The sequence below is a fragment of the Crassostrea angulata genome, chromosome 6 (genome assembly GCF_025612915.1).
Source record: "Crassostrea angulata isolate pt1a10 chromosome 6, ASM2561291v2, whole genome shotgun sequence".
Classification (NCBI taxonomy): domain Eukaryota; kingdom Metazoa; phylum Mollusca; class Bivalvia; order Ostreida; family Ostreidae; genus Magallana; species Magallana angulata.
The window spans coordinates 37,019,291-37,040,450 of NC_069116.1; the positions used below are offsets into that span (position 1 = coordinate 37,019,291).

Below are 21,160 nucleotides of genomic sequence, written 5' to 3' on the forward strand. Positions count from 1 at the left end.
TTCAAACATTGTTGTAAAAAGCAGCTAGTTAAAAATAAACTTCAAAAATGTTACCTCGTTACCTCTTCAACAAAAAAGCACGGGTGAAAATGAGGGAATGAACTACCCTCTTATATCCTTTCACCAACAAATCGTTACCAAAAATAGTTTTCACACATCTAATGATAAATACTATGCCAATGAAAGGCTCTCAAACGTGCAACAAAACTGTAGCATCTATATGCTAGGAAATTATTCATCTGATAAGTCATATTGCACCAAAATTAAAATAAAATGATCTTTACCTCTTAAACAAAAAATCACGGGTGAAAATAAGGGATTGAAATACCCGCTTATATTGTTTCACCGAAAATCGTTATCAAAACTAATTATCACACATCTAATGCTAAATTCGGTGCCAATAAAAGGCTCTCAAATGTGCAAATCAACTGTAGCATTCATATGCATAGGAAATTAATTATCTGATGTCATATTGCACCAAAATACTAAATCGGTTTTTTTTCAAAGTTCACGTTTAAAATTTCTTCATCTAAAAATAAACCCCAAGTACATATCAATCAAAACAAGATATGTATTGAAATTAGATTCCCCTTTCTATTCTATGAATGTTGCTTTCCTTCCTCGGAAGCTTTTTAGGGGTAGTGGATGACCACCTTGCGTCTGACGTGAGGGGGTGTGGATCGGCTGTAACTGGCAATGCTGCTCTCTGGCAGGCGGGTCTTCCTGCTGGTAGCAGAGGGCGGCTTGGGATTCCCCTGCAATCCATTACGTCCAGCTTTGACCATGGAGGCCTGGTTGTTGACAACCAAAGGGGGAAGAGGTTTCCTGTAGTAAAAAACATTAATTAAATTAACACTGTTATCAACCGTCTGATTATCATCTATATGTACTACTTTTACACTCCGAGTTTCTGTCACTTACTTGTCGCTAGCGGTGTCATTGTTGCCGTAGATCTCCATCAGGCGGTTGCGGCAGCTCCTGGCGCGCTCGGCGGGGGTCGGGTCCTGTTCCCTGACCACGGCTCTAGTTGGCTCTTTAAATTTTGGAGGCAATTCTGGTGACTGAAAAAATACACTCATATAACACTAAAGCCTCGCTGACCTTCCATTTTAAGAACATATTGAACGATTTGTTTACAGATTTTTCATGTCAACAATATCACATACCACTTTCTTTAATACAGCGCAGCGTTCCTTCTTATCAACCCCTCCCATCTTCTTCTTTGATGGATGGCTGCTGGTTTTCCCCTCGCTCTGGGAAACATTAGGAACCCTAACTTTGGTGCCAGGGTTCATAGCGGTTTCCTTCTGAGCGCTTTCATCCTTGAGGAAGATCAATCTTCGTCTCTGGGGTACGGCGGCCGACCTTGGTTTGGGCGGTGGATGGGGCTCTATATTCAGTAGGTCGCTTTTGATCGGTGGAGAAACGACCTTATTGTTTGCAACAGGCTTAGCACTAGCATAACTTTCCTTAGGTGGATTTTGAACAGCGCTGTTTTTCCTATGATCCACATTTGGCTGTGGCTGAGGTTGGGCGGCCGGGCGTTTGACTTTGTGTTGAGCAGCAACCACAATCTTTGCTGGAGAGGTTGCACGAGCAACTGTAGCTTGCTGCCCACAAGCTGTGCATGCTGGACAAATAGCTTCCGGCTTTGGGTTGTCCTTAACAGCAGGATCGTGTTGTTTTCGTCCAATGAATGGCTTTTCGTTGCAGTGTTTCTTCTGAATGCGTTTCTCAACGACGTGATTTTGCTCCTGGACTTTACCGTTTTCTGTTTCCTTCTTGTCTGATTTTTTAGCTTCTTGCTCTGTTTCCAAAACCTACAAGAAAGCATCAATTCAGAATACATATCTTTACATCTATCAACGGATGGATATGTAAACATAGTATTTGATAACCATTATTTGCGTAACATACCTTCTGTATCAACCAGAGTGGGACTTTTTTGCTAAAATCAGTGTCTTCTCCTTCTCGAATCCTCCTATCCAACATGGCCTCTATCGCCTGCCTTGGGTTAGGACTTGTTTGAGCATTGGTGACCTTTGTCCTCTGCTTCCTGGTGGGTGAGCGGCGATGTGGGGGAGGGGAACCTTGTGGGTTGGCTTTCGCATCCACTGGCCATGTATTTGGGCGTTTGGGACTGTATTCTAAAATAAACATTCATTCTGTTAAATTAGAAAGAGCTGCAAGTTTTATTTTAGCTAACAATATAAATCAGACCAGTTAAGCACTTACGTCTGCGACTCTTCAGGAAGACTGTCTCTCCGGCCTCTTGGTTCAGAGTTACGGTTCCCGTGACGGCCGTTTGTCTGTGTGCGAGTGTTTTGTAACACGCCGGTTGGGATTTCTGACCCGAGCTTTTCTTGACAGCAGCATTGTGTTTCTTTTTTTCTTCGGTCGAATTCACTGAAGGCTGTGTCATAAAATACAATAATTACAAATACAAGTCATGCATATAATATTAGAGTGTGGTGTCCAAATCACAACTCTCCTGCAGTCGTATTACCCACCTCCACCTGTGGACGGTTCAGCTGTCTGGGGATGGGTTTCTTCCCAGTCAGCCAGCAGTCTCTCAGCACTTCTCCAATATTAGGGCGATTTTGTGGAGAAAACTGCAGCAATTTTCTTATCAACGTCATACATTCTGTTGAGAAAAGCAAAGACTTGAAGAGTTTTTGTTATTTTGTGGACCGTGATCATTCCATCAAAAACAGATAATGGGAGGAAATCTTACCAAACGAAATGTTTCGTTCAAATCTCAGTCTTTGCATCTTCATCTCTTCCTCCATCTCTACTAGCTGCGCGTCATTGAATGGCAGACGACCATTAACCATTGCAAACAAAATGACCCCCCTACAGAAAAAATAATACATAATTGAATTTTTAGATTACACATTTTTTTTCATAGTCATGTATTGTCTGCTATCTTTAAGAATTGTAAATAAAAGAAACAAGTGTTTTCAATTTCAGCAAAAGACTTAAGCATTATACGTACAGACTCCAGATGTCAGACCGGAAACCATTGTAGCCATTAGCTCGGATCACTTCCGGAGCTGTATACGCAAAGGACCCACACGATGTACTTAGCATTGTGTCTTTTTCATCATAACGATAAGAAAACCCGAAATCTGAAATGGTGTTTCATAGATAAATGTATCAAATTTATCTATTTTTCTTTTGTTCACATTTTTAAAATACTTTATTGAAAAGAAAAAAAAAGTTTCTTACCAGTCAATTTTAGATCACCGTTTTCATCTAGCAATACGTTTTCACATTTTATATCCCTGGAAGAAAAAAAAACATTAAAGTATAAAGTATGCAAAAGCATATCTCTCTCTCTCTCTCTCTCTCTCTCTCTCTCTCTCTGCTATCTAGGTAAACTTTACTTATCTTACCTGTGAACTACCCCAGCATTGTGGATATGCTGCACTGCGCTGCACAGCTGGGCGAACAGCCGCCTAGATTTCTCCTCTCCTATCCCCTTTTGGTTTTCTCCAATGTGGCGATTTATAAGATCCAACAGATCGCCATTTGGACAGTAGTCCATCACGATGTACACATTATCTCGTGTGTTGATGGATTCAAAGACTCTCACCTACATACATGCACAAATTAGCTTTTTGTACTTGTTTAGAGTGTTTTATTTATAATCATTGACTAATTCACTTTACCGAGTTTCCAAATTGTCAAACTAACAAATGGATAGACTTACCACGTTCTTATGTGGTTGAAGTTGGGAATGATTCTCCAATTCCCGAGGCAGAAACTTGGTGACGAATTCCTGGGCCACCGCTTGTTTGTTGACGACTTTTATGGCAACCTTTTGACAAAAAAATAAAATTACACATTTAAAATATAACATAAAAAAAACATGGGGCATGACATGTTGCAATTAGTGATTACATAAAAACAGGATAAATGTTCATATACAGTAGGACAGTTTTGTATAGTAATATAATCATAATGGAATGATATTGTGCACATCTATGCATGTATCTTACTGAATGAAAAACGGTGATTTTAATTTCACTAATGATGTTATGCTATACTATAGAATATAGTACACTATGATAGCGGCTACTTAGAGCTACATAATGTATCTTTAATGCAGCTCAGTTACGTACTGTCATTCACTATATACAATAAACACCCCCCCCCCCAAAAAAAATTTCTTTCAAGTTTCAGACTGGCACTGCACTGGCGTCGGAAGCAAACTGAAAGGGGGGGGGGGGTAGACTAATCCTCAGAAATATTGAAAAAAAAAACCTAATGCCCAAAATCATGAAATTTCTAATCAGTGGGGGGTGGGGGGGGGGTGGGGGGGGGGGGGGTTAGTATGCTTATGACTCCAACTACTCAATATTTCCTGCGAGAAAAAGTGTGTGTGTGTGGGGGGGGGGGGGGGGGGGGGGGGGGCTGAACCCTCTATGATGCTATGTGCCTAATGGCTAGGTCTAACTTTGCAACCCCCCCCCCCCCCCCCCCGGTTCCGACGCCTATGCACTGCAAATCACGGATTTCGTCCTATGTCAAAGTAATACCGTATCTTTGAAGTATATATAATAGTTATCTACTGTAAACTTAGTCTCACAAAAATATGTATATTTTCATAAAAGATGAATATGATCAATATCTTTAATATTTAAAATTGCCTTCATATTATTATACCGAGCGCAGCGAGAGGCGGGCGAAGCCCGCCTCGCGAAGCGAGGATTAATGGTAACACGTATATATAAGAAAATCAGTGAAAAGTGAAAGTTGAATCGGGGGTACTAAGGCCAAAAAAAAATTCTTCCAGCCCTGGGCGCCGCCATCTTGGCAGCCATTTTGTTTTTAAAAAGTTAGTTCGATCATTGATTGATCGGTACTTATCCATGTTTGTTGCCCCTAAACTCGATTAAATAAGTTCCAGAGTTTCAATAGAAGGTAATTCGAATTATAAGAAATTAAAAGGGAAACCAGATAATTTTCAATAGTGCTTTAATCAAGAAACACGACTTGTTCTATGTATGTCCTATCAAGTTATCAGATGGAAAATAAAATATTAAGGTCAATTAACTGATCTTTTAGATACCGAATAAAGTATTTAATTTTATTACAGCGACATTCATATGAATTAAATTGATGAACAATGAAAGAAGAAATAAAATACAAGTTCGGAATAACGTAACTCTCTTCGGCTATTTCCGAAGACAAAACTTGAATGTTTTACGTCTAAAATATGACGTCATAATGTAGACTGAGCACGCGCCGTTTAGTTAAACTTCGGCTACTGATTTGAATAGGCAAACAGGCGGATCCTACTGTGTGTGTTTCAAATAAATTTTATTCTACAAAAATCAAACTGCACTGTGTTAAATCTGCGCTCGGTCTAACGGTCACACCGTTTACATATTACCGAGCGCAGCGAGAGGCGGGCGAAGCCCGCCTCGCGAAGCGAGGATTAATGGTAACACGTATATATAAGAAAATCAGTGAAAAATGAGAGTTGATTCAGGGGTACTAAGGGCTAAAAAAATTTCTTCCAGCCCTGGGCGCCGCCATATTGGCCGCCATTTTGTTTTTAAAAAGTTAGTTTGATCATTGATTGACTGGCACTTATCGATGTTTATTGCTCCTAAACTCGATTAAAAACTTTCCAATGTTTCAATAGAAGGTAATTTAAATTTTAAAAAATTAAAGTAAAAAACAGATAAGTTTAAATAGTGCTTCAATCAAGAAATACGACTAGTTCTACGTATATCTTATCAAATTATCAGATGGAATATAAAAACATAAACATCAAGGAACTGATCTTTTATATAGACACTGAATAAAGTATTCAATTTTCATTACCTGTAGTCGTGATGAATTAAATGAAAGAAGAAATAAAATTTTGTCGGAATCACGTAACTCTCTTCGGCTGTTTCCGAAGACAAAACTTGTACGTTTTACGTACGAGACATGACGTCATAATGTAGACTGAGCACGCGACGTTTAGTTTAACTTTTGCTAATGATTCTAAAAGTAGGCGGATCCACTGTGTCCATTTCAAATAAATTGTTGTACAAATATCAAACTATACTGTGTTAAATCTGCGCTCGGTCCAACGGTCACACCGTTTACATATTAGTATAGTGCACTGAAACATTCGTTCAATGTGACTTGTCCACCATATAAAGGTTGCATTTCAATTGCCTTCGATCTTTTAAGGTATATGTTTATCAAACAGCGAACTTTAAATTACATTGCAATTAAGCTTTGCATTCAAGTTTGCTACATGTAACGTAACTCAGTTAAATTCAGTTCACTTCATACATTATGTATATTATTTGAACCTTTTGAACTTAGACGACACTCATGATACAGTCTATATGTCAGAATCTATCTTTTCAGACTAGGGCCTAACTAATTATCTAATGTTTATCAAATTTAACACATACCGTCAGAGCATTGGTAGTTTCCACCATATCTGCTAAGGCCTCATTCCGGGCCAATTTCTTGGCCATGACTTCGGCCAGCTTTACTTTGGCATAGGCTCCTTCGCCTACAGATTTGATCACACGATATCCGTGATGGTACAGTTCCGTTTTCACAGTATCCGTAGAAATATAGTTAGGATCGCGAGGTGCGATTTCAAAGATGTGCACCTTTCTCGGAGCAGACTGTCCGCGCGCTTTCGCTCCCGCTCTATAGCGGTCTTCTGTCTTCATTTTCAGATTCGCTCTATCTTACACAACAATGTCGCTATGTATGATTTCCCGAAATTCAATTAACATTATGACGTCATGGATTTATGTGACGTCACGTGTCATGGATAGTTGGGATAAAAGGGAGGTCTCGTTTTATATAAAATTTACATTTTTTTTATTATATTGTACACGAAACAAACAAACCCAAAAAAAAATGGGAAAAAAATATTTGAGTTGAAATATAAATAAATATATGTCTTTATTGGCATAAAAAAATTGTGTTTCACGGCATCGATTTTTTAAATATTTTTTAAGCATAGGTGCTCATTTACCCCCCCCCCCCCCCCCCCCCCCCATGAAGAAGCTCATACAGGGTTTGTAAAGAAAAAAAAAACTATCTTTTGAATTAAAAAAACAAAGACCTACATTTGTTAAAAGGCCATATTATTATAAATCTTTCATTTTTCAGCTAAGGCTATCAAGATCTTTAGTAAAATTCTTGATCTGCACATATACAGTATATATCTTAAATATGCTTGAGATATTTTTTTTAATTCGTGGCAACGAAATAAAATTCGTTCCCACGAAATAAAGGTCGTGACAGATTTAATTTATCTTGACAGAAAAACCTGATGGCATGAAAAATTAATGTCACTGTGCTCATTGTGAATCTTACATTTAAAAAATCAATTTAATTTTAAAGGTGGATATTTTATTTAAAAAATTATTTGGAATTCAGTTCTATAGTTATTTAATAACACGTACAATAGTGTACCATATATAAATTTTGATATGATATAGCCTAGACTTGTATTTTACGTGCACACGTGAACATTACCGGGGTACCCGGTATAGTAATTATATAAAAAAAAATAACTTTAAATAACTATCTAGAAGACATATATTTTGCTATATTTTGCGTGTTATAAGATCTCTTGTAAAATGAATTTCTTAAATTTCTTTTTTATTTACGCGTTTTATTTCATGGATTCAAGTCCCAAATTATTGATTTTATCAGACGTCCATATCAACATATAAGATAGGAACTAAGAAGTCCATTTCAGTATATCGTAAGAAGTTATATTTAGTTCTGCTCAATTTTCGGAAACGCAGGTATAGTATGTGTACTAATACAAGTAGAAGGTTTTCCATTAGATAAAGTCAAACCCCTTTGCCTTCTTTGATATAGAAAATGATGGCTTGTAAAACGTATTATTATTGTATTCATGCAAGTTATGAAGGTACAATGTAGCGACCATTGCAAAAAAAAACTTGTATATGTATACATATTTTTTTGTTCGTCAAATTGATTTATTTCTATGTAAAACACAGATCAGAACCACAGGCACCTAAGTTTATTGCATTGTTGTCGAAACAATTACAGAATTCGGTTTTCAAATGTCAGAGTTTCTGAATAAAACTATGAAACAGCATGCATCCAACTTTGAAGTTGTGAGTCATGAATACAGTACTTTGTTTAAAAAGAATTACTCAATTGTACTTGTGGCATCATAAATTTGTGGATTTTTAGAAGGAACTAGCGTGTGTGGCTGATAATGAGCATTGATACCATGAAACAGAAGCAACATTGGCACAGCACCAGACGGTTCGAGGACCTACTTTGCATTCGCATTACCAGCCAGGTATATAGGACTGCTTTCTGTTTGACCCTTTTCAATTCAACAATTGTTTTTTTTTTTAAGATTCATGGCGAGATTGCATTTCAACATGTATTAGGTTTAAAAGATTTTCATTCTGATTCCCAGACATCTCGTAGCTACCCTGTACGCTAACATGTTAATATACATAATCAATTGCCTGTTTCAGCTGATATTGTGGTGGTTCAATTTTCGAAGTATTCGTTGGTTGTCCTCCCCCACGAATATGAAATGTGAAACCAACTGAGCTATTCAAACCTTAAAGGTGTATCACGTATAATTACTAGTATGTAAACCACTACTTCTATAATACAAATAAGTTTAAAAACCTTTTGTAATTTTTTTGTTTATTTCGACCTAAGGGCAGGATTGTCCCTAAAAATGCTATCTTAATTTATTCATTTGATCAAAACCTATCAAAATATTGATTTCTAGGCCAAAATTCATGCAGAAATAGACCATTTTACTGCAAAAATGATGTCAACTTTGAAGGTTAATTTAAGAATTACAATCGCAACATGCTAGGCTCTAAATGAAAATTCGAAAATTTTAGAAATATGTTCAGCAGAAAATATCAAATCAACTTTGTTTTTAACAGTGATTTCTTTCCGGTAAGAGGATTACCCCTATAGGTTAATTCTTTAGTTATGTACAAGTAATCCTTTACATAACCCGCTATCGCGGGTTCTGTATTTTTTTTCCGCAATGTATTTTTAAAAAACATTATATTGTTTGAGTTGAATATGGTAGAGAGAGAGAGAGAGAGAGAGAGAGAGAGAGAGAGAGAGAGAGAGTAAACACAGCTATCATGAGTTTAGTTATTCCTTTGACCCGATATCTTAAAAAAGAGATGACATTCAATTGCAAATATATTGAGTTTTATTAGGTTACCTTTCAATAGAATTACAAAAAACATGAGATATTCTAAATAAGGCTAAAGTTGATAGTTCTGATTCAGGATTTAGAACAGTTTCCAGCCGCTAAAGGATGACCGCCAGTCCTGGTTACTGAAGAGGTCGTAGTGACCGTTGCTAGGGTGGGTACGAACAAACACTATATCGCCCTGGTTCACCTCCACAACCACAATACCTGTAGTACTTCTAACATCAGAGGCACCAAGCGCGTCTGTTAATGCAGCCCCGACAACTCTGGCATTGACAACAAGATGGGTGTAAAGGTATTCTTCCTTCCAGCAGTGGAGAGTCCAAGTGAACACATAAACGCCATGTTGTGGAGCGGAGAATATCCCAGAGTAGCTGCTATAATGGTTACCAATGTTTGTTACAATGGTGTCAAATTTGATGGTTTGGTCTTTTCCTGTGTTTGTCCGATATATCGATATGTATGCAGAAAAGGCAGTGTGTTCTGTTGGAGAAGGCTGGGTTCCTGTAATGCGTACAAGTACAGAAACAATCATAAAATACATGTACGTACTTCTCATCTAAACGTTGCAACAGATCAAAACCTAAAATGAAATTTCACTTATTTATTTACATCTACCAAGTAATATTTCGTAGTCAATTCATAGCTCTATAAAACCAGCAAGACCGAAATCTACACGCCCCGTTTATTGCTACGATCTATAGCGGCTGAAACTGACAAGAAATTGACAGGACTGAAATTGACAAGTCATCAATTGGTCGAAGCCAATAGCGACCTCAGAAAAATCACGGACTGCACGAAATAATCATGAAGATGTCAGACTCAAAGTCTCACAGGAGACGATTTGGCTTTTTCTTTTAGCTAATGTACATATGTACATTTACAGTTATTTAGTTAATTTTACTAACTTTTCATAATCAATTTATTAATCAGTGAAAAGAAAGATGATTATATATATAATAAAATACTTTCTTTGATGATTCATGCGGATTATGAAGGTAACGAACATTGCAGAAAAAATTTACATGTATTTTTACTGCAATGTCCTACCTTCATATCCCGAATGAATCACCAAAGAAAGCATTTTATTGTTTAAATAAAACAAATAAAAATCAACCAAAAGAGAAATTTACCTGTAAATTGCATTCACACGCTATTTACTTACATATAAATGTATAAACTGTATTTACAATAAATTATTTTAAACAGACCCCACCTGTGGTCGTCGCACTCCTTTCTTTCGGTATGTATGGTATCCTTTTGAACTGTCCGACACTACTTTCTGTAGTCGAATTATTGCGTTGTACATGTATCTTCATTAAATTATCAGTTGTCGATGTTTCGGAATTCTTATTAATAAGCGTGTTTTCTTTCGGAGCATCAGTCTGATTTGATTTGGTCTTCACTTTGTCAAATTCAAATTTCGGAAACCGGTCTGTAGATTCTAATTCTACTATCCTGGCTTCCAGTTCCTCCATCCGTCTGCTAGAGGTCATAACAATGGCTTCCAACGTCTTTAGCCTCCTTTTTAGCTCCCTGTTTTCGCCTTCAAGTTTGATTTTCAACATCATGTCGTCATGGTCATTGTTTGTTTTGTGCTTTGCAAATCCTTCTTTTAGGCTTTCCACGATGCCCTCTAAACTGTCAAGCCTTTCTCTACAAGTTTTGACAGACGATAGTCCAAAAGTATTCATGAATAAGTGAAATAGAATGACAAATGCAAAAAGTGCCTTGAATTGCGCCATGTTCGTATGCAACTCAAGTAGACTGCGTGATTTGGTTCGATATGATAAGCATTCACCTTTACTATCAAATATGATAAGAATTATTTCGGTACATTGCATATATTTAATTTTCTAGTTAGCAAATGATTTACCCAATGTATTTTTTGAAATTTTTTTATAAATGAGTATCTAAAATAATTATTCCAGTAGCAACAAAAGCTCCAGCTGGATTCGAACTCTGGATTTACGGATCACAAGTCGGACACTTTATCCACTCGGTTATGGAGTAAGTTACATGTTTCAGTCCATAAAATCCTTTTGATTAAACGAAATGTCGTTTCGATTAGCGGTCAGCCATTTTGTGATGATGTGTTATTCCACCTTAAATCAATATACTTGTTGAGTGGCAAATAATAAGAACGCTCCGGTAAATTGTTACATAGGTCGTGCAATTTTATTTTAGTTTTTATCAAAATTAGATTGCACCTTATCAGTTTTTATTAAAGCGATTGACCCCCCCCCCCCCGCCGTCGATGTAATCATAATCATTGTGTATATTTACATCTTTCTTTAATGAATTAATAGATTGATTGTAAAATGTAAGTTAAATTAACTAAATTACTGTTATTGTACATCAGTACGTTGTATTAAAGAAACAGCCAAATCGTCTTCAGTGGGAATTTGAGTCTGACATCATTATGATAATGTCGTGCTATCCATGATTACGACCAAATTGGCGTGTCGATTTAAGTCCTGTTAGTTTCTACAGAGCTATGAATTAACTGTAAGTTTTCGTAAGAAATTGAGGGAATCTTACACGGTAGATGTTAATATATGAATTTTTACATTCAGCGTATATTTTCCCTTATGTTTGGATTGGAAATCTGCGACGTTCAATTTTCTGTACAAACAAACTTAGCTTATTTAAACACAGCGCATGAGCACAAATATAAACGTCGTCACGTGTTTTGAAACATTCAATTGGTTACATAACCAACTTGATATGTACTTTTGCAAAATAATCAATAAATTATATCTACTCCTTCATATAACAGATTTAAGTTTCTGGCACTATATTTTTAGTCGCGGAAGCGAACTAAATAGCATGTTAATATTGCTGTTCCGTGTATGTTTCATATCCCTGACTAAGGGCGTATATAATAGCTATACAGCGACAACAAACGTGATTATATTTTAGTTACTTTACTTTACCATTACTTGAGAAACTTGTTTTATTAAAAAAAGAGCACCACAAGAAACTGCCAGTAAAGCTTTAACTTTGATTTTTTTTTAATAACGCGAATCGGTCCCTATGAACACAGCTTTGAGCAATGTTAATTAATACATAGGTTGTTGCACAGGGGCCAAGCCCGTTTTAACATTTATTTCAATGTAACCATAAATAAAGAAAGGGGTCGAACTCTGGCCCAGATAAAAAATACTACCAGCTCGCTTCAAAAGCCTAATAAATCAATTATTTTTTAAAACACTTGCAATATGCGTGTATTTTTCAAAAAAATAATGTCTAAGATACACTCATGCCGAATTTCAAGTTGATGGGTCTTAAAATAGCGAAGACATGCGTCATTATTCTCTCGAATTCGCCAGTTTATTTTTACTCGGACATTCACCGTTCCGTAAAATTCCGTAAATACTCTCCAAACTTAACTTTTATTCTGCAGCCACATCAACTTCTGACCAGACCGGCCATTGTGATAGAAAATGTTAAACTCAATTTCATTGGTTAATATTGGTTAATATTCCTGATGGTCCAATCAGAATCAGTATTTCTCGAAGACGTCAAAATGGCTGGCCCTGTCAGAAGTCAATGTGGCTGCAGAATAAAAGTTCAGTTTGGAGAGTATTTACGGAATTTTATCGGAATTTAAGGATGTAAGTAGCGTGCGTTTGATGTGAGATTTTAAAAGATTAGTGCGAATGATTCTCCACTTGTTGCAATACTGCTGTTGTCAGAGGCAAAATCCCATCGTTGGCCCTGGACCGGTAAATGTCCGAGTAAAAATAAACTGGCGAATTCGAAAGAATAATGACGTCTATCTCCGCTATGTTAAGACCCATCAACTTGAAATTCGGCATAAGTGTATCTTAGACATTATTTTTCTGAAAAATACACGCATACTGTAAGTGTTATAAAAATAACTGATTTATTAGCCTTTTGAAGCGAGCTGGTAGTTTTTTTTATCTGGGTCAGAGTTCGACCCCTTTCTTTATTTATGGTTACATTGAAATAAATGTTAAAACGGGCTTGGCCCCTGTGAGTTGTTGTAATAATATCATATCTTGTGTTTACTAGTATATATTATTTAGATGTATGAGTATTATTTATTATGTAAATATTTAACGGGGGCCTGTATTTTATCTTATCAATATCAAAGTTCTTGAAAACAAAGTAGTCTCTGAAAAAGCATCCAATCGGATTATCCGAGATGTTTCATTACAATCTGACAACTCGGGGAAAGATGGATGAAACTAGAGTTTACGTAACTACTTTGTTATATACAACTTAGCTCGGTTGGTTACTGCGTCGGATTTTTCTATCTGTTTTTTCCTGAGCTCGTGACATTCAGGGGAGTATACTCATAAATTATCTAATTTATCTAAAACAAACGTTTAAAATTGTAAATGGTAATATATGAATTATGATATCTTCTGATAAAGTGTCGCATTATGAATACATACATCTGAATTGACCGACACCACCATATAATGCAATATCTCTTAATTTTAGTTTTAAAGAATCCATTTTTATTAACTTAGTACAGTTTCCAGCCTTTGAAGGATGATCGCCAATCTGGGTGACTGTAGAGATTTAGGTAGTTGCCTTTTGTAGGGTGATTCCGTACAAATACCGCATCACCCTGATTCACCTCCACAACCACAATACCAGTAGGACTTCTAATATTAGAGGCACCCTGTGCATTTGTAAGCATAGTCCCAACTACATTAGAGTTCACAACAAGCTGAGAATATATGTATCCTTCTGCATGACAGTAGAGATTCCACGTAAATACGTAACACCGTGTTGTGGCGCGGGAATGTTCCTGAATGTTTGTTATAATGGTTGCCGAAGTTTGTTAAGGTATACGTTTACTCAGAATGAAAAAAAATTCCACTGATGATAATGAAAAACCATCTATTCGGTGTTAAAGACCTATCATGGTAGTGCTATTTTTCACTTTCAAAAAATTTGGTCAATGACCTTCTTTTTGAGATAATGGCCATTGAATATTTTTTGAAAAATCAAGGAAAATCCCATAAACTTTTACCCTATGTCTGAAATTTTCTTCATTGAGAAAAAAATACAAATTGCTAAACTCTTTTAAAAATGAAATACAGTTTATAAATGGCAGTGACACTAAACAGACACAAAGCATTAAGTTTTCATTCACAATTTTTATGAATATTCCAGTCCGAATTTCCTCTATCAATTTTCAAATTCCTACCCTTTTTTGATTTAATTTTACAAAAAAATGAATGATGATAATACTAAAACATTTATAGCATTAAACTAGGTATATTGACCTCACTCTGCAGGCATAAAAGTTATATGAGGCCAATGATCAAAATTTTGAGATATGTTGTATTTTATCATTTTTAAGCATTTTTCAATATTTTTATACTGAGTGCCATTCGAATATCTAAACGAAAAAGTGAGATAAAAACAACATAAAATATGCAAAATTATGTTGACTAACAAATAAAATCTTAACGTTGAATATTAAAGTATTACCAAAAATATTTCAGTGAAAAACAAAATCTGAAAATTTTAGTTCGAATTTCCTCTGTGTTGCTAAAAGTCCAACTTTGTTTGAGCCTAATTCCATAATTTAGTAAAAATATCGAATGGTTTTGTCAATAATAATTCATTTCATAAATAATTTTAGTGTTTAGAACAAATATTATTCATGACATTGAACTTTTTAACAATCAAAATTTGAGAACTCAAACACTGAGTAAACAACGTCCTTAAAATGGTGTCAAAGTGAATGGTGAAATCCTTAGATATGTCCGTGACATAATGAGACACGTATGCAGAAAATGCAGCACCATCTGGGAATGGGGTGGAGGTTGATTGGATCCCTGAAATACACGAATGAATCAATACTGTCCTGTAGTGTGGTAAAATAAGTGAAATACCGGTATTATTAGATACAAGTTCATGTTGGTTTTCAAGTTAATATCTTACCTGTCAGAAGACGTTTTTCTTTTGATGCACGTGGTATTTTCTCTGACTGACTAATTTTGCGTTTTACCGATGCAGTTTGGAGTTGTACCTTCTCCTCGTTACCGTGTTTTGTCGGTGGATCGGTAGTCTTGTTTTCTTTCCTGAAATTGTCTGTTTTGAGATTTTTAAGCAAAGAACTCGAATATTTCTTACTGAACCTGAAGTTAGTGTTTGCTGTCAATCTGGATTTCAGAAACCAGTTTGAAGATTCTAAATCTGCAATCCTAGCTTCAAGTTTCTCCGTCCGGCGACTCGAGGTAAGAACTATTACTTCTAAAGACTTCATTCTCCTTTTCAGGTAACTATTTTCGTCTTGAACAACTCTGAACATCGCGTCATCTTTGGTTTTTTTCGCTTGATGGTTTTCGAGTTTCTCATTTAGTTTTGCCAATAGTTTCTCTAGATTATCAAGCCTCTCTCTGCAAGTTTCATCTGACGACAAGCCATAGACATCCAGAACAAAGTGAAAGAGGACGACTACAAAAACTGTTGTTTTAAGTTTCATCATTTTTCTTTGCACTAGTTACGTACTGTGTGAGGTTTGGTTCGGTTTGATAAGCATTCATAAACTTAATCTAGATTCGTTTAAATGATAAGAACACTTCATGGAAGTACACCAATGTTTTGTATTTTTTTTTTCGAAGTTGCTTGTGTAACGAAGAATATTGACCTGTTTTAAAAATGATCCGTGGTCATTTTTCTAATGTTGAATACTGACACCAAAGGCATTGATCGAACTATCTTTACATATGTTAGATTGATCAACTTTAGTTCTAAATAAAAAGTCTGTGAAAAACATAAAACATTCAATGATAAGGCCCCGAATTATCACATAAATCGAATGCTGTAATAAAATTCAAGTACTGCCTGATAAAGACTTGTCAGATATTTATGACCACTGGTTATTATACTGTCAGATGAATATCTTAATTTTCTTATTGTTTTGTCGATTTGCCAGAAAAATATGCTTACCGGACGGTCTTGTGTTGGATATATGTACATGTCTATTTCTTAGGTATTATGATAAGTGAAATAAATATGATATCATAGAAGGGGATAATTATTGCTTGCCTCTAAGTTTCATGGGTGCTGGAATAAACAAAAGGACAAAGCGTTTAATTGTTCAAGTTTTAACTATTAAATTACATTTTAATGAATGTGCTACTGGTCTGAAGTTTCTATTCGTACACGCCTTGAGGGTAGAGCTTGCTACCCAGCAGGCTTGTATCAACGTTGTATCAACGTTAAAACAACGCCACCTTCAACGTTGAAATGACGTTGAAAATTGGTTGAATATGAATTTTGAATGGACGTTGAAATTCCGACTTTGATTCTACGTTGATTCAATGTCTTCTGACGTTTATCCAATGTCTAAATGTGGTTGAAATTTCGTCATTTAGTTATATGAATAGAGATGGCTTCTGAACTATATAACCCAAACAAGTCACCAAACTTTAGATAATACTCAATTTATTTATTTAGGGATTTAATTTCCTCACAATAGTTACTAATTAGTCAATAAGGAGCAACAAGTTCACCATAAAACAGATGATACACATATCAAAAAAGTTGGCTCGAATCACATAGTCGTCATTTCTTCTAAACAATAATTCATTGATCTTCCTTCCGTCTCTTCAATCGAGTTTCCTGAAATATAATCATGGGACTCCCAATTTTGCTTCGATACACGTACACAATGTCAAACAACATCTGCAAAGAAGAATGCAAAATGTGTGCACTCAATCGGTTAATGTAAAATCCTTTGAACAGTCCAAATGTCGGGTATTTTATTTTGAAATCAAAGCATTGTGTTACAACCAAGCCAATATGCACGGAACACATGTACCTCATTATGTGATCAATGCAATAATGCATGAGTTTCCTTTATATTTTTTTTTTACATCTATCAATGTTATTCAAACGTTCAAGAAATTACAACTTACTTCACTGTATCGATGATAAAATCCAAATCATTTTGACTAAATGGTCGATGTGTTGCTTCACACATTCAAATTCAAAATACGCTCTCCCTCTTCACAGTTGGACTCTATTTCTTTGTTTGAGTTTGTGCCAGTAATTTGATACTAATTGGTCAGCTCGTTTCAAGCAGTGCGGATTTGGGCGAGGTGTTACGCAAATGGCTAACGCACCATCACTGACAATTTACAAGTTTTGTATGCATTTTATATTTTGTAAATTAACTCTAGGTCTAGTGGTTTAAATATTATTAAAATGGCATTGTTTTAAAGACTTGGAAGTACAAAAGTCGATTATCGGGTGTACAGTCTTAATCTGGGAAAATGCTTATATTTATTACAAAAACAATACAATCAGATAATAATTTTATGTTATGTTTTAGTCGATATATCTCAGAGTATAAGACGTCATACTGACGTTGAAAATTAGTTAGGTTTTCAACGTCTTTTTTTCAACGTCTTGTATCGTTGATTTTTGGTTGTTCAACGTCGTCAACCATAATCAACGTATTTTCAACGTTGGTACAACGTTGTATGCCTGCTGGGTACGCTCGATGGCGTTGAAGTAGAATGAAACAGTACATAATTAATTCAGTTGAAAAGTGTTGAGTTGTAAATGTGAAACATTTAATGTTGTTTCAATTATTTTTCATCAATTCAATAAAGATGTTCGGAAATGAAATGTTCATAAAAACAGATTTTAATGTAGAATTTTTATTTCACTCGTAGAGAATACGTTTTTATTGACGTATGTTAGTACAGTTTCCAGCCATTGAAGGATGATCGATAGTCTGTGTAACTGTAGAGATTCCAGACGTGACCATTTGTAGGGTGAGTCCGTACAAATACCACATCACCCTGATTCACCTCCACAACCACAATACCAGTAGGACTTCTAATATTAGAGGCAACCTGTGCGCTTGTAAACATAGTCCCAACTACATTAGAGTTCACAACAAGCTGAGAATATATGTAACCTTCCGCAAGACAGTAGAGATTTCATGTAAATACGTAAACACCGTGTTGTGGCGCCATGAATGTTCCTGAATGTTTGTTATAATGGTTGCCGATGTTTGTTAAAATGGTGTCAAAGTGAATGGTGAAATCCTTAGATATGTCTGTTTGAGAAACAGACACGTATGCAGAAAATGCAGCACCACCTGGGAATGGGGTGGGGGTTGACTGGATCCCTGAAATACATCAATGAATCAGTACTATCCTACAATGTGGTAAATAAAGAGAAATAGTGTCAAGTACAAGTTGGTTTTTAATTTAATAAATATCTTACCTGTCAGAAGACGTTTTTCTTTTAATGCACTTGGTTTTTTCTCTAACTGACTAATTTTGCGTTTTACCGATGCAGTTTGGAGTTGTAGCTTCTCCTCGTTACCTTGATTTGTCGATGGGCCGGTAGTCGTGTTTTCTTTACTTAAATCGTCTGTTTTGAGATTTCCAAGTAAAGAACTGGAATATTTGTTATTGAATCTGAAGTTAGTGTTTTCTGAATTCAATCTGGATTTCAGAAACCAGTTTGAAGATTCTAAATCTGCAATCCTAGCTTCAAGTTTCTCCGTCCGGCGACTCGAGGTAAGAACAATTTCTTCTAAATATTTCATTCTCCTTTTCAGGTAACTATTTTCGTCTTGAATATCTTTGAACATTGTGTCAGCTTTGGTTTTTTCCGCTTGATGGTTTTCGAGTTTCTCATTTAGGTTTGCCAATAGTTTCTCTAGATTATCAAGCCTCTTTCTGCAAGTTTCATCTGACGACAAGCCATAGACATCGAGAGCAAAGTGGAAGAGGACGACTACAAAAGCTGTTGTTTTAAGTTTCGCCATTTTTCTTTGCACTAGTTGCGGACTGTGTGCAGCTGGTGTGAGGTTTGGTTCGGTTTGATAAGTATTCATGAAATTAACCTAGATTCGTTTAAATGATAAGAAGTCTTCATGGAAGTACATCAATTTTTTGTATTTTTTTTTCGAAATTGCCAGTGTAACAAAGAATATTGACCCGGGTCATTTTTATACCCCCCCCACCCCTCGCAAACGAAATTGGGGGGGGGGGGATTATATAGGAATCACCTTGCCCTTCCGTCCGTCTATCCGTCTGTCTGTGCAAAATTCCTGTTCGGTCTTTCTTTTGGAAAGACATTGGAAGTTATAACTTTACGAAAAGATTGCTAATGACCTGAGGGTGTGTCATGACTTAGACCCAAGGTCATTCGGTCAATGTCACTGGCAGAAAAAGTGCATAGTTCGCGTCCGGTCAATATCTTTCTTATGGAAAGACATTGGAAGTTCTAACCTCACACAAAAGGATTGCTTATGACATGAGGGTGTTTCACGACCTTGACACAAGGTCATTGGGGGAAGGTCAAGGTCACTGGTAGAAAAAGTGCAAAATTCGTCTCTTGGAAGTTCGTATCTCGCACAATGATCGCTTATGACCTGAGGGTGTGTCATCATCATCAAGGTTATTCGGGCAAGGTCAAGGTCACTGGCAGAAAAAGTGCAAAATTCTTGTTCGGTCTATATCTGTCTTATAGAGAAACCTAGGAAATTCTTACCTCACACAAAGATTGCTTATGACATTAGGGCGTGTCATGACTTTGACCCAAGGTCAGTCGGGCAAGTTCAAAGTCATTGTTTAAAAAATACTTAATTCTTATATGTGTCATGTCTTGCATGAATGGAAATGATTAAAAGGTAAAATTTGACACAAAACTTGTTTGTGTTTGGCGAAATTCAATTAATTGTAACATTCGTATCCCCGCCCGCCCCACTGAAAATGGCCCGCCCCAATGCATTTTATCTTTTTTTCGAAAACAACATTGTGTGGGGAAAAAAATTCGGCAAAAAAATCGGGCTCAGTATATTAAAAATTCAAAACATTTAATGGCTGTTTGACACAGTGTGGATTATCGTTTGATTCCAGTCATGTTTTCTTATCATATGGATGCTAATGTCTTAATGCATTAACAGTTAAATTGAAATAAAATGGAATTCAAAGAATAAAAATTTGTTTGTGTACTCATATTAGCATAAGCAATTGAAAAAAGAGAGCAGTTGTTATTGATAGAAAATGGACGGGTAATAGATAGCATCCATATTTTCTACAATAGCAAACTATTTGAGTTATGATTTTTTTCTTAGCGGGAAGTAACATTTGTAAGCTTGCTCACAGTACCTCTAGTTCTAATGAATACTGAAACCAAAGGCGTTGATAGGACATATGTAAAAATGAGCAACTTCAGTTCTTAATAAAAAGTTTGTGGAAAACATAAAACATTCAATGATAAGGTTTCGAAGTATCACATAAATCGAATGCTAAAATAAAACTCAAGTTCTACCTGGTTAAGACTCGTCAGATATTTATGACCCCGGTAATTGTACTGTCAGATGAATACATGTATCTTGACTTCTCAGAATGTTTTGTCGATTTGCCAGAAAAATATGCTTACCAGACGGTTGTGTGTTGGATATATGTACATGTCTATTTGTTAGATAGTATAAGTTATATAAATATGATATCATAGAAGGGAATACTCATTGCTTTCCTTTTAAGTTTCACTGGTGCTGAAATAAACAAAAGACAAAGTGTTTTTGAATTGTTCAAGTTTAAGCTATTAAATCAGGTGATTATACTATAGCATTGAATGATTTATTTTTGACGTCGTCGTGTCAATAACAGCCGTCAGATGAGCAGTCAACTTGGATAAGGCGCGTTATGATAATTTGTCTGCTCAACTGACGGCAGTTATTGACACGACGACGTCAAAAATAAATCATTATGCGTATATTTACATTCCCTTAGTGAGAAAATCAATTATTTACTTAGATAAATCGATACAAATTGCATATCACGGAGGGGGTTAATTAGTAATAGCAAGAAGAACAGCTGTTTTATAAAAACCGGTTTAATCTGGTTATCACTTATACTGTTCAGTTGAGATCGAAGAGCATGAAAATATAATCCATGAAAAATAATTCTTGAAATTTTGCTT

General features: G+C 35.8%; 1 protein-coding gene and 3 pseudogenes across 1 annotated transcript; all 4 read right to left on the reverse strand.

The window, feature by feature from the left end:
• Window positions 1-148: 148 nt before the first annotated feature.
• LOC128189876 (serine/threonine-protein kinase MARK2-like) lies at window positions 149-6,692 on the reverse strand. The gene is made up of 12 exons (XM_052861660.1): window positions 6,423-6,692; window positions 3,713-3,820; window positions 3,396-3,595; window positions 3,229-3,284; window positions 2,996-3,128; window positions 2,735-2,853; window positions 2,511-2,644; window positions 2,236-2,413; window positions 1,918-2,147; window positions 1,167-1,820; window positions 922-1,061; window positions 149-825 (listed from the first exon to the last, which is right to left on the reverse strand). The coding sequence occupies exons 1-12, from the start codon at window positions 6,690-6,692 to the stop codon at window positions 633-635; spliced, it is 2,415 nt and encodes an 804-aa protein (XP_052717620.1). The 3' UTR covers window positions 149-632.
• A 2,524-nt stretch (window positions 6,693-9,216) lies between these two features.
• Window positions 9,217-10,968, reverse strand: LOC128190620 (uncharacterized; annotated as a pseudogene).
• Window positions 10,969-13,709: 2,741 nt separating this feature from the next.
• On the reverse strand, window positions 13,710-15,770 carry LOC128186575 (uncharacterized; annotated as a pseudogene).
• Window positions 15,771-17,786: 2,016 nt separating this feature from the next.
• LOC128190643 (uncharacterized) lies at window positions 17,787-19,064 on the reverse strand (annotated as a pseudogene).
• Between the last annotated feature and the right edge of the window lie 2,096 nt (window positions 19,065-21,160).

What these genes read in the sequence shown, in the direction of transcription:
- LOC128189876 (XM_052861660.1), bottom strand. Translation starts at nt 6,692, where the DNA reads ATGAAGACAGAAGACCGCTATAGAGCGGGAGCGAAAGCGCGCGGACAG. An exon ending in AATGCTGGGGTAGTTCACAG is followed by an intron (nt 3,285 to 3,395) that starts GTAAGATAAGTA and finishes TTTTTCTTCCAG; the next exon opens with GGATATAAAATGTGAAAACG. An exon ending in CTTCCTGAAGAGTCGCAGAC is followed by an intron (nt 2,148 to 2,235) that starts GTAAGTGCTTAA and finishes TGTTTATTTTAG; the next exon opens with AATACAGTCCCAAACGCCCA.